At 42.4% G+C, this 13926-nt stretch overlaps 1 protein-coding gene across 1 annotated transcript in view; it reads left to right on the forward strand.

Annotated features, from left to right (window-relative positions):
- Nucleotides 1–2421: 2421 nt before the first annotated feature.
- STK38L (serine/threonine kinase 38 like) overlaps nt 2422–13926 on the forward strand; it is a 65826-nt gene continuing 54321 nt past the window's right edge. The window contains exon 1 of the mRNA XM_054037336.1: nt 2422–2605. Coding sequence (XP_053893311.1) covers nt 2515–2605 — 91 coding nt within the window. The 5' untranslated portion in view covers nt 2422–2514. The remainder of the gene's footprint in view (nt 2606–13926) is intronic.

Below are 13926 nucleotides of genomic sequence, written 5' to 3' on the forward strand. Positions count from 1 at the left end.
AAAAATAAACAATATATTTTAAAGATACATATATTATTTAATGTATTCAGGGCTCAGATCAGAAGGTGGGACAAGAAGTACATCTTCCTAAAAGCTTGTGGTTTATTTGGCTAAATAAGGGGAGTGATCCTGCAAACAATTGCGTATGTAAACTTACATGAGTAGTAATGTAGAAGTTATTGGGACTATTCGTGTGAGTAAACTTACCCGTTTTCTTAAGTGTTTGCAAGAACAGGCCCAAGATATGTATTAACATTCAATTGTGAGACACTGGGTATGAGGCATAACCACATATGTGCCTTTGTAAATTTGCACACTGTCTATCTATGTGAGTAGGACCTACTTCCATGATTAAGAATTTGCAGGATGGACTCCTATATGGGTCATTGTGGTGCATTTGTGAGTTTAATATTCTTTTTCTTGCTTGCCGTATGGCTTGGATCCTGCAAATACCCACATACTTAATTTTACTCATGTTAGAATTCCCATTTAAGTTAATTGGAATTGAATCAATCCCAGTGCAGGATCAGGTCCTAGGACTTCTAGGGGGTGCACTTATGCAAATGTGAAATTCCAAAGTCAAAACAAAGCATGCCTGAGTTGCAATGGAAAATTGTGTAACAACTGTTTTGAAAGGCAGGTAAAAGTAGAATTGAAGTAAATAATTTCTCTGAGTCAGGCTGATGTTGGATGCAGAAGTTTGTTTAAAATACCTTTCTTTTTTCATGACCATTAAAATTCATCAAAGCTTGTTCACTATGTATTTTAAGTAATAAATAGTGCATCACTTTTGCTTTTCTAAAATGAGAAAGGGATCACATAGACTTTACTTGCTTTTGTGAGTATGGACATGTGATGCAAGGGACTAATAGTATTTTTTTCCCTCTCTTCCTAATAAAAAGGCCTCACCACCCTTGTCCCAAAACTCAGTAATTTTCCACTGGTAAAACAACTGTTCAGTGTTTGCCATCTGCTGTGCTGGCAGGACCCAATGGAACAGCAGTAGCAGCAAGTCAGGAACTGTAACATCATGCTGTGAATATTCATTCAACTTTCATTGTCTCAGCTGGTGCTCATCTTTTACACTAACCCCAACTTTGTTTAGGTGATGACATTAAAGGGGTTTAGCAGCTAAGGAACAAGGGCGTGAAATCCAAACTTCCAGACAATCAGGGGAAGTTGATCACAATAGATAGCCATATCCAGTATTTTTTTCTAAAAGGGGTGTTTTCTATTCTCCCGTTTCTTGCCATCATTTGTAAAGATGTAAAAAGACTTTTTTGCCCACAGTGGACTGCTCTAGGAAAGTACTGCTACTCTAGATCTACCAGCCTTCTATTCTGTATTTGCTTATTTCTGAGGGGAGAGAGCCTTTTTGTCCTTTGCTAATTCTTCTGAAATTTCGTATTTCAGAACTAGATAGAGTGGTGTCATTCTCTGCTGATAATCAGAAAGTGCAGCTTTTCCATTTCCAGTCCTCTCCAGAAACATATCCAGATCAAAATGCAGTGATTTTTTTTAAGGCTTTTGTCATGTCAGATAGACCAAACACAACATTTCTGAATGTTGATTCACACAGATGGACTCTTGGGTCCAGAGACTGACTGATGATTGAGTGCATGGGCAGAGCCATGTATTCAATCAGCTTGGATTGTAGAATCTCTGGTGCATGAACAATATCTTGTAGTATGCCTAGCACATTACTCTTGCTACATTAATAACAATGAGATAAAAATAAATGAACACCGTGACACTTTAAATGAGGCAACTAAATGAATCCTCATCCATGAGCACTAATGTGTACAGGACCCCTAATGAACTTGAAGGGCTTGTAAGTCACCACACAGTTTGGTCCACTAAAGCTAATGTACAGTGGTGTAAGGTGGGCATAATATTACTTAAAGAACCCTAATATTGACACCTCCCTCACAATTTTGAGATCTCTCTACATTTGCCAGCCCGTGACTGAACCCCTAGCTGCCCAACGGAGACGAGCGGCTGTTAAAAAGCTTTGAGGGGGTTGGCTGAGTTTAAAAGAAAGGCTCAGCTCGTGTAAACCAGCGTAGCCCTTCGGAGGTCAATGGGGCGCCAGGATGAATCTCCCCATCCGAGGAGCGGGCGCACAGTGACTTTAAGAGGGGTTGCCACTGGGCGGTAATTTGTCCGCCAGGGCACACGCGACCCGCCCCCGGGCACTGTCCTGCGGACACTGTGTCGCCGAGCGCTGAGGACACTTTGTAGCCAGCCCCCGCTGCAAGGCGCTCCCCTGCCAGGAGGAGGGCCGGGGAGGTGCGCATAGGAAGCGGGGAGCAGCTGGCCCCGCTGCATGCGGAGGGGCGGCGCGGTGCGCGCAGCGGCAGATGCTGGGGGTAAATAGAGGACTCCCGCCTGCAAAGAGCTGTCACAGGCCCCCCACACCCCTCCCGGCTGCTGCCCTGAGCTCTCGCGAGAGCTGGCCAGTAAACAGCCCTCAGATTAGATTCCCGCTGCCGCTGCCGCCCTCCCCTTGCTCGCATGAGCGGCCCAGGCGGGGGAAGTGATCGCACAGAGCGAGGCTGCAGCGGGCAGTGCGGGGACGCAGGAGCCGGCAGCCAGGCGCAGGGAGGTGAGTGCTGCAGGGAGCCCAGGCTGCAGGCAGAGCTCTGCCCGGGGAAGTGCCACGCGCCGAGCGTCTCTGTGCTGCTGCAGGTGGGAGGAGGGGAAGGAGCCTGTGTCTTTGGTGCAGAGAGAGAGAGAGATCCTGTCATTGGAGACTGGGAATCTCTCCCCCCCCCTTCCCTACCACCGTGAGGCAGCAATCGCAGTCATAGCCATTCAGGCTCAGGGAGGATAGTATTAGCTGGAGAGAGCATTAAGACGGGAGAGTAATAGAGGAATCCGTACTTGTTCCGAGAAATAAGGACAATGGCCTGGCTCCACTCCTTTCTCCCCCTTGCACCCTCAGCCCCAGTGGAGAGCCTGTGGGACACAGGGGGTCTCTCTGTGTGTGTATCAGGCTGTGTTGTGAGTGAGGGATAAGTTGAATGAGCTGAGATTTCTAAAAAGGTAGCAAGTGAGATTTAAAATCTCTTATCAAATCTGCCACCTCAAAATTCATCACCACCAGGGGGAGAGAGAGTTAAAATTCCCAATAAGGGGTTCTCCCATGTCACCTTTTCAATTTCTAACTTGGCAGGTTTATTCTTCATGTTCTCTTCCCCCAGCTCCAAAGCCTGGGTTAGAGAGAGACTCCAGGGCTGCAACTGAGGTACAGTTTTTAAAGGAGTGAGACTCACATACACAGCAGAACCCCTTTTTCAACCATGTGAGAGGCTTTAAAAACCTGCCTTTAAAATTAATCCAGATGGTTGAGAGATGCTCCCCAAAAGGCTGAAGGGCAGCATGTCTCTTAGACTTCAGAAGACAGGGAAGATCTGTGTTTCATGGGTGCCTGTCGCTGGGTGGGCTCTTTGGAGTGGGCATAGTGAGAGATGAACCCAAATCTGTAGTTGTTTTGCAGGTATGACCTCTCTGGGATGGGAGTTGAACTCAGTCAGATCTGTGACTAGATAAAGTACTATAAACAGTAAAGGTCAATAAATAGGTTCAGGTGTGTCTGGCAGGTATGAGATCCTGTGGGGTGTGGAGGCAGTCGATTACACAGTCTGGTTTAGGAGTGTTCTGTCCTATTTTAAATATGTGCCAGTTTAATCTCTACACGGATACAGCATTTGAAAAAAGAAAATCTGGCTCATAGGGCCAGATCCAAAACCCACTGAAGTCAATAGGAACCTTTCTGTTGACTTCAGTGGGTTTTGGATCAGGCCCGTAGCTTGCCAGCTCAGCTTTTTGCTTGGTTTATATTTTTAACTGAACTACAGTGGCAGTGATTGGGATAAAAGTGAAAATGCAGACAGAAGTAGAAGAGTCTTGTACATGCTGTAAATCTGATGCTTTAAAAAAACCCAAAGCAAATCAACCGTTGGGTTAGAACAGTATATTTCAGATACACACCAAAAGTCACTTTCCATTGGCATTACATGCCGATATCTCTGTGATTAAAATCTCGAATGGAAATAAATAAGTCTTTAAACAGGTTTAGCCTCTGGGTGTATTACTATTTAGTAGTTATTATTTCTTTCTTTCTTTCTTATGTGTGTCTTTAACCAGAGATACAGTTTCCTCATTCTCAGATTGTTGGTGGGATGTATTGAGCTTTGATTATTTTCTTCATTTCTGCCTTACTAATGAGTGGGTCATCTTGTTTGTAAAGTATTGATGTGGTTTGTTTGTTTGTCTTTTGTTTTTAAATACCCTATTTAAATGTTGACTGCAGTTTTGCAAATTTCTAGGCTGTGGATAAATCTTGTTTGGTAGTGTATACAATAATAAAAACATCACTATGTTTTGCTGTGCCTACTTTATGATGTGTGCCTCAGAATAAGCAGAAATCTTAAACTGTTTCATCCTCTCCACTCCAGAAGTACAATAGGTGAAACAGTATCAGTTTTGTTTTTATTTACAGCAATAACTGAAATACTTAACAATTTTACATTTCATTATCTTTCTTAGTGGTGAATGTTGGCTAAAATATTTAAGCATGAGAAACGTGTCATTTATAATGGATATGGTTTTATCTTGTGTTTTGTGCTATATGTGACTTCCTGACTTTAATTAAAATGTGTCTTGAATTAAGAAAGGTCAACTTCAGTGGGCTTCAGTGTATGCTGCTTTTTGGGTTCATTTTAAATATTATTACTTGTTAGATTTTAAAAACAAAAATCCCTAAAAGCAAACCTTGAATGGCATTTTTATTTCAAGGAAAACAAGTTAATATGAATTTAGTTGATATGGGAAGCAAATATTTATGGCAGATAGCTATTCTCATATTTCTCGCTTTGAGGCCTGATCCAAAGAAAACAGAGGTCAATAGTAAAACTCCTATTGATTTTCAATACTTTTGGATCATGCCCCTGTGCCTAGGCATACAACAGGGATAGTGTAATCCAAGCAGGGTATGCAGTCTGGATCTCGATAACATCATCCATCATAGGCCTGATTGTGCAACCCTTACATTGGTGATCACTGAGGGTCTGATCCTGTGCCCACTGGAGTAAATGGTGGACTGCAGGGGTATGACTTCTCACACACATGAGTTGGGTATGAACAATCTAACCCAATGGATTTTATCCAGCAGGGAGGATTGGGCCCATTTGGTTGGTTGTTGGTTTGTTTGTTTTTTTAAATTGTCCCTAACTTTTTATTCTGTCTATATTTATTTTGTTAATGACCATGCTTTATTCCCTCTCAAATGTAGGGAGATTATTTAAATGTGAAGCTGGTTGATAAACTTCTGAAATTGTATGATGACAGATGTATGATAAGCCTGTAAATGATGATAAAAAAGAATTACTTCTTTAAATACAGTATTCATCAACATAAAGAGTAAGCTGTAATGATATGGTAAATTGTTTGCTTTTATTTCCCCAGAAGATGCTTTGTGTATCATAGGGTAATGATAGTTGACATAAATCAAACATACTATTTTACACAAAATCACTTAATTGTCTCTCATTCATTCCTTACTCATTTTAATGTACAGCTACATTTAGAAAAGACCTGCCATCAACAGTAATTGCATTACAGTAGTATAAAAATATGGAGTTGGTAAATAACAAGTAACTGAAGCTTAATTCTTTAAGATGCACTGTGGCAGGATTTTTAAGAACTGGATAACTGCATCATAAGTAACTATCTTAGCTATGCAAATTAAAATAACAGTGACGGTAATCAAATCTCATAGTTCAGGGCATAAGCTGCAGTTCTGGGAAGAATCAGTTCCTATTCCTGTGTACAGCACTGTACACTTGACAAGGTGTATATTTGAGGAGCGGGGTGTTCATCTGCCATTGAAACACTGAATTCTGGATATTGCTCTAGATAGATTATATGCTTTGATCTGATGTGGCAAATATGATGTCTCTGTAGCTTTAAAGGGTAACTTTTGGCAGTTCCAGTGCTCGTACTCCTGCACCTGCATACTTCTCTCCAAAAGAACATTTTTCTCCAAGAATAACAGTAAAAACAAAGGATAGAGAAATAAACTGAGCTGTTAGTGTATCTCTTACGAATATTTTGATCAATTCAGGAAGCATTAAAATTAGTGACTGTAGTATTTAATGTTGTGTTTTATGCATGAACTTGGATCATTTCCTATCATGTCAGATCAAACCTTGTTTTAAAACATCTGAAACTGCCCATTAGAGAGATGTGGTCAGAAATAAAATGTTTGCTTGACAACTTTTTCTGAGCCGTTGCAGTGGAATGATGCTTAAGCTAATACAGATACTACTTATTTGTGGGGAACTATATCCTCCTTGTAAATTCAAACCAGCAAATATCAGTTTCTGAAAGAAGAAGGCCTGTTAACAAAGGTTGAGGAGAAGTGTACTTAAACGGGCCAGATTCACTCCCATTATTGCAAATTGCAGCACATACCCACATCTCCCGTAGAGGCAGCTGCACCAGAGGATGAGGAAAGACGTTTCACCCAATGGGATGCTCAGGCTTTAAATTCCATCTGGGATTCCGTAGTAACCCAGGAGATGGCAGCTGTCCAGGAGATGTGCTGTATCTCTGGTAGACACCCAGCCAATTCAGGAACTATGTGAGCTAATTCTGGGCCCCTACAGAGGAGAAGGGGTTGCAGATGGAAACCTTTGCTGCTACATCTGAGTGGACTTTCTGCTCCCAGGGGTGCAAAGCCTGGGTTCTGCTGGTGCAACTCATGGAGGTAATTGAGCCCAATGATTTTGAGGGATTGCTTAATGAGGCTGATCTTTCCTGCAGGTTTCACATTTTAGTTTGTGTTATTTGGCAGCACTGCGTATGAATTAACATCTGATTTTTAGAAAATTAATGGAGCTGAACTTAATATTGTTGACTAAAGATCTGAGTCAATCACCAGGTAACATTACTATAATACTATTGCTACTTAGCACTTTCATCCTCAAAGCACGTTACCAGCACTAACTCACTAAGCCTTACCACACCACCCTGTGGTGGGCAAGTGTTTACACTGCCATGAAAGGGCCCCCTTATTACCACAGTTATTTTTACATATCTGAGCCCACAGAAAGGTTACAGGGGAGAAGGGTTTTCCACAAGCTGGCCATGTACAGTTTACCTGGCCACGCAGCTCCCCTATCATTTCCCAAGCGTGACTCTGGGACTCCGCCTCCCCTGGTTGTCATGTATGGCATTTAGGTGCTTGGAGATGATGTCAGGGGAAGGCACAAGTATGCCTATTGTCTCCTAGCAAGTCTGGTTCTTGCCTGAGTCAACCAGGGACATTCCTTAAAGAGAATCACACAGCCGGCACTGAATTTTCCCCCAAAGGAGAGAAGACAGGAGGAACCATCAGGTTTAAGAATTCTTTCCACTACACCCTCTCTCCAAGGCAAGGCGGGAGGGTATTGGAAGGAGGAAATGCCCCAGCCATACTAGCCAGATAGAAGTGGTGGATCCCAAGTCAAAACCTCCCTCTTGAGATTTATAAGACTGGGGTGGGAGAGAGAGGCCTGCCTCACAAAGTAACGTTTTCTTAAAAATAAACAGTTGTGAAACCTAGTCCCAGCCTGGAGCCTGATCAGGGAGTTACTGCAACCTGAGCCAAACATCAGTCTAATAGTGAAAGAATTGTCTGTTCCACCTAAAAATGTAATTAGTTTTAGCAGGCAGTGTGGGCAGTGCTTTCATTCATAGCTCTTTGGATAAAATCAATCCAATGGTACGTTCGGAGGCAGTCACCATTTCTTGAGGTTAAAGGCCAACGTGTTGCACTGCTAGGCTCTACAACTTGTGCTTGGTGTTATTTAGAGCTTGGCAAAGCAGGAGAGGAGAATAAGCGAACACAGTCAAAAGGTGGTGATTTAGTATAACGTACAAACATTTTTATCAGTCATAGTTGCAGAAGAGTCAGAACAAAGTCTGTGTGTGAGTGGTAGTTCTATGCTGAAAATGTAATTTACTCAGCACAGAAATCTTTCACTGAAAAGTCAGGGATTTTTAAAAGATGAAAATGAGCTTTTCTACTAGATACCAAGCAATCGGACACAATAAAAGAGTTTGCTGTTACTAAGACATGTAATGGCCAACTGTTGACCCAAGTTACTATTTAGTGCAGTTGTGGCTCTTAATTTGCAGATGTTTGTCTAGCAAATACATGCTGAAGGAATTATTTCCTAGGGCTGGTGTCTTTTATCTCAGGTCTTACAGCAGCTGCATGTCCTAGAAAGCAGTGTGTGTTCAGTTGCGTTCACACTGTTAAGAGAAGTTAACGGGGGAAAGGAAGAAGGAATTTTCATCACTAGCTTCACTGTTTTGCAACATTCTGCACATACACGTTTATCACTAGGTTTTCTTTGCACTGTCTTGGTTGCCCAGCTGTGGTGGTAAAACGTTCTGATTGAACAGCTGGCACAGCGTTCCTCATGACTGATCTGTCGTATAGCACTTCTGTAAATTGAAAGGTTTTTTGTGTCTAAAGAAACTTGCTAAATTAAGCTTCGCCTTTGCTATTTAAAATCGTTTGTTTCTTTCACCACTTGAAAATCTTCATAGTATGGCTCTTGGTTTCTACTATAACTTTATAAAAAAAGCCTGAGCAAGCCTGCTTTAAAATGTGTGTTTGTGGGGAGGGAATCTCTCAGACATTCAGGTATACAAAAAATAAAAATAGCAAACAGTCATTGTTTAGAGCTAGTTTTAAGTGACATTTAAGGTAAAGTCTGGTGGTCTTTTTTGCTCTAACCATTAGATGTGGCTGCCTCCCAGCAATGAAGAACCATTATAAATTCATTATTTGTACAAATCAGTAAGTCTTAATGTATGTGATCTCACTAAGACCTCTGCTCTCAAATCTTTCTTGAGCAATGGGATAGACTGCCATTTGTCTATGCAAACTTGTTATAAAGTATTTGGCTTAATTAAGTTCTGCTGTATATCATTCATCTTGTGTGGTATTCTCCCTCTCCTCCCTCAGAAGATATTCAGGTGCTTCTGTTGATGATAAGGAGACTTCATTTAGAATATAAGAAAAGTAATTTGCATTTCTGTAACACTTCCTATGTAAGCATCTCAACTCAACAGATATGGCAGTATAGAAAGTTTGGATGTTGTGAGACAGTTTCTCAGTTGCAGGGTAGTTTGGAAAACAACCCAACATGTGTCTTCCCTCATTACAAACAGTTCAAAACACCTCTAGCAGTCTCTTGGTAGATTATTATATTTTGGATAATTAAGAATAGTAATTGGAAAACATGAAGTAAAATAGTGATACTAAGATTCATAAAAATTGTGATCTCCTCGGACGGGGACCATCCTGAAGTGTCTGTACAGTTCCTAGTGGACACACTTACATTTGAAGATTAATTACAATTAATAATGAAAAGTTAGGCAGACTTTGATAGGAAGAAGTAAAACATGAATTTACAGTAGTTCTGACATTAGAGTAGTCCCTGTTTAGAAGAAATTTACAGTATTGCAGTTAAATGTAACCCATTTCTTGTATTCTCTATCTGAACCGCAATATTATAACTATCATTAAGTTAATACTCCTGAGGAATTCTGCACCAAATAATTAAAAATTCTGTGGGGAAAAAAAAATCTGCACACAATATTTTAAAGTTCTGCAAATTTTATTTGTCAATAAATAAATGTGGAGACTTAAACATGGCAGTGGGGAGCACAAGCCACTGGCTGCACAGAGGTGGGAGATCACCCTGGAGCTGCCCCCTTCTTCACCTGAACAGACTCAGCAATAAGGCTGCACCCAACCTTGACACAGCACAATGGCCAGACCTGCTCCAGAAGTACCCTGGGCTCTGCCCCTCCATGCCAGGTGCACCAAGTCAGTAAGCAAGAGAGATGGAATCTCTCTGACATGCCCAGCCATTGCCCCCAATCCAGGTGGGGGACAAGTAGGCTCAGTCCAGCAAGATCCAAGTGTGGGGGGATCCAGGTGTGAGATGAGAGGTCTCTGTGTGGGGCAGTCTGGGTGTGAGCAGCTTGGTGGGGGGTCTGGGTCAGGGGGAATCTGGATGCACAGGGGCTTTTTGGGGGGGGGTTCTGGGTGCAGAGAGATCCAGATGAAGGTGGTTAGGGCTAAGCAGAGGAGGGTCTGGGTATGGAGAGTTCAGTCTGGGTGTTGGGGGAATGGGACTTGGTGAGGGACGTACAGATGCAGCTGATTGGAGTTCAGTGGGAGGGTCTGGATTTGGGGGGCTCATCAGTGTGGTCCAGGTGGGGGGGTTAGGTTTGTCAGGGAGAGGGGTTGAGTGCAGGGGGTTCAGTGGGGTTGGACTGGGTGCAGGGGGTAGGGTCTGGATGCAGTGTGGAAGGGCTCAGAGGGGGGTCTGGGTGCTCCATATATAGGGGGTGAGGCTCAGTGTAATGGGGGTTAGGTGCAGGGGGGGCTCTGGGTATGAGGGGGGGTCTGGATGCAGGGGAGTTGGGTGGATTGCGGGAGCATCTCCCTATAAAGGGACCCCTCCCTTGTGACTGAAGAGCAATGGGTGCAGGAAGTGGGGGTGCAGAGCTTCCTGCAGCTGGGGAGTTTTCTGGGGGTGGGTCTGATCTGGCCTCGACTGCTCCTTGCAGGGGAAGAGGAAGTCCCATTGTTCTCTTCTTCCCCCCCCCCACCCCCTCAGCTGAGCCTGGTGCAGGGTAGGAGCCACCAGCTGCAGCATCTCCAGCCCTCTTCCCCCACCCAGTGATTGAACTCTCCACTGGCTGCTCCGGGTGCCCGAAACAATGCGCCCGCGCTGCCGGGCAGGGGTGCATGATGGCTCTTGTGGCTTCCATTTGCTTTCCCTTAATTTTCTGCGGGGAAGCAAAGAAATATGTGGGGGACATGAATACTGTGCATGCATAATGGCACAGAATTCCCCCCACAAGTAATTAAGGTAGAATTACACAAAACTTGACTGTTAGCCACCAGTTAAAGCTAAGGGATTAGCTACAATGAATGTAGAAATATTGCATCTCCTACAATACTTTTCAGCAAAAGGAGGAATTTTAAACTACTATGTAGAATTTAGAGCGGAAGAAAGGTTGTTACAAACAGTATCTTTTTTTCTTTATATAAGTTTTAAACCTGGGTGATATCTCTTCTATATTATGCTGGTAGGAGTGCAAGAATTTAAACAGACAGAACATGTGCCTTAATAGAAATGTTTGATGCCAACAAAAAAATAAATAAATAAATTGTGGGTGGAACTGATTTACTTTCTTGTGTTTAAAACTTTTTAAAATGACAACTGTTTTTTCAAAATGAAACCTTTTGCAGTTTTTTGATTGGGGTGGGGAGAGGAACTTTCTCCACCTCACCCCTCCAGAATAGTCAGGATTTTTAAAAATTGTTTTCAGAGGGGCATGAGATAGGATCTTGGCTCCTCCTGTTTTTCTCCACTTTCCCCCATTTCTCTTATTTCCCTTTTATTACTGAAAAAAGACTGAGGAAAATAATTGAGTGTTTTTTGATTTTCAGGAGGTCTTTTTCGTTGATAAAAATCAATGAAGTTGGAAACGTTTTGCACAAATTCTTTAAAAAATATTAAAGCTTTTTGTAGCACCTACTGACTACTTTACAGTCCGTTCCAATTACAGCTAACTATGCACAATAAGGGGCCTGATCTTGCATTCCTTGTACAGGAAGGAACACATGAATGTTACCTGGAGCTCCAGGTGTGTAAGGAATGCAGTAGTGGGCAAAGATTCCAAGTGATGTGGCTAATTCAATGATAAGTGCAAAGTAATGCACATTAGGGAATAAAAATATCCCAACTATTCATACAAAATGATAGTGTCTAAACTAGCTGTTACTATTCAAGAGGGGGATCTTGGAATCATCATGGATTGTTTTCTGAAAACATTCATCTGCCAAAAAAATAAAAGCTAACAGGATGTTAGGACCCATTAGGAAAGGGATAGATAATAAAACAGAAAATGTCATAATGCTGCTATATAAATCCATGGTACATCCACACCTTTAATACAGCATGTAGTTCTGGTCACCCCATCTCAAAAAGTATAGATTAGAATTGGAAAAGGCAGAGAGAAAGGCAACAAAAATGATTAGGGATATGGAACAGCTTCCATACTAGGAGAGAATAAAAAGACTGGGACTGTTCAGCTTAGATAAAAGATGACTAAGGAGGGATATGACACAGGTCTATAAAATCAAGACTGGTATGGAGAAGGTGAATAGGGATGTGTTATTTACTCGTTTACGTAACACAAGAACTAGAGATCACTCAATGAAATTAATAGGCATTAGGTTTGAGACTAACATAAGGAAGTACTTCTTCACACAACTCAGCCAACCTGTGGAGCTCATTGCCAGAGGAAGTTGTGAAGGCCAAAAGTATAAACTGCGTCCAAAAAATAATTGGATAAGTTCAGGGAGCATAGGTCCATCAATGGCTGTTAGTCAGTTTGGTGAAGGATGCAATCTATGCTCCAGGTGTCCCTAAACCTCCAACTGCGAGAATCTGGGACTGGATGACGGGATAGATTGCTCAAAACTGCCAGGTTCTCTTCATTCCATCTGAAGGTTCTGGCATTGGCTGCTGTCAGAAGACTGAATATTGGGCTAGATTGGCCATTGATCTGACCCACTATGAAAGTTCTTATGTAATAACCGCTGTATAGGAAAACAAAATTAATGAGATTAAAATTTTTACTTAAATTTTTCAAAAACTTGTGTGAATATATACAGAGGGATGGAGTTGCCCAATTTAGGATTATAATATCTTCATAGAATATTAGGGTTGGAAGAGACCTCAGGAGGTCATCTAGTCCAATCCCCTGCTCAAAGCAGGACGAACACCAACTAAATCATCCCAGCCAAGGCTTTGTCAAGCCGGGCCTTAAAAATCTTTAAGGATGGAGATTCCACCACCTCCCTAGATAACCCTGGACACAATACTCTAGGTGTGGCCTCACCAGTGCCGAATAGAGGGGAATAATCACTTCCCTCAATCTGCTGGCAATGCTTCCACTAATACAGCCCAATATACCGTTGGCATTCTTGGCAACAAGGGCACACTGCTGACTCCTATCCAGCTTCTCATCCACTGTAATCCCCAGGTCCTTTTCTGCAGAACTGCTGCTTAGCCAGTCAGTCTCCAACCTGTAGCGGTGCACGGGATTCTTTCTTCCTAAGTGCAGAATTCTTCACTCGTCAGGTTATTGAACCTCATCAGATTTCTTTTGGCCTAATCCTCCAATTTTGTCTAGGTCACTCTGGACCCTATCCCTACCCTCCATTGTCTCTACCTCTCCCCCCAGTTTAGTGTCATCTGCGAACTTGCTGAGGGTGCAATTAATCCCATCATCCAGATCATTAATAAAGATGTTGACAAAACCGGCTCCAGGACCGACCCCTGGGGCACTCCTCTTGATACCGGCTGCCAACTAGACATCGAGCTGTTGATCACTATCCATTGAGCCCGACAATCTAGCCAGTTTTCTATCCACCTTATAGTCCATTCATTCAATCCATACTTTTTTAACTTGCTGGCAAGAATACTGTGGGAGTCCGTATCAAAAGCTTCACATACTAATCAATTTGATCCCTTAAGTCCTTTGCATATGAATCTCCGATAATTTCAGTGGGAGCTCTACACATGGGGTGAAATTCTAGACCTGATTAAGTTAATGGCAAAACTCCCACTAACTTCAGATAGGGGCAGGATTTCACCCAAGAACTCTTACTACTTATGAGGAGAGGCTGAGGGAACTACTACTCCTATTAAGATGCTCAGATATCACAGCAAGGAGTGTGGTATAAATACTATGCCTTGATTTATTATTTTATACTATGGGATCAAGCCCCATTATGTTAAGTGGTGTTAAAACACGTTCAGAGACACTGCCTCTACCCTG

Source organism: Malaclemys terrapin, chromosome 1 (genome assembly GCF_027887155.1).
Source record: "Malaclemys terrapin pileata isolate rMalTer1 chromosome 1, rMalTer1.hap1, whole genome shotgun sequence".
Taxonomy (NCBI): Eukaryota; Metazoa; Chordata; order Testudines; family Emydidae; genus Malaclemys; species Malaclemys terrapin.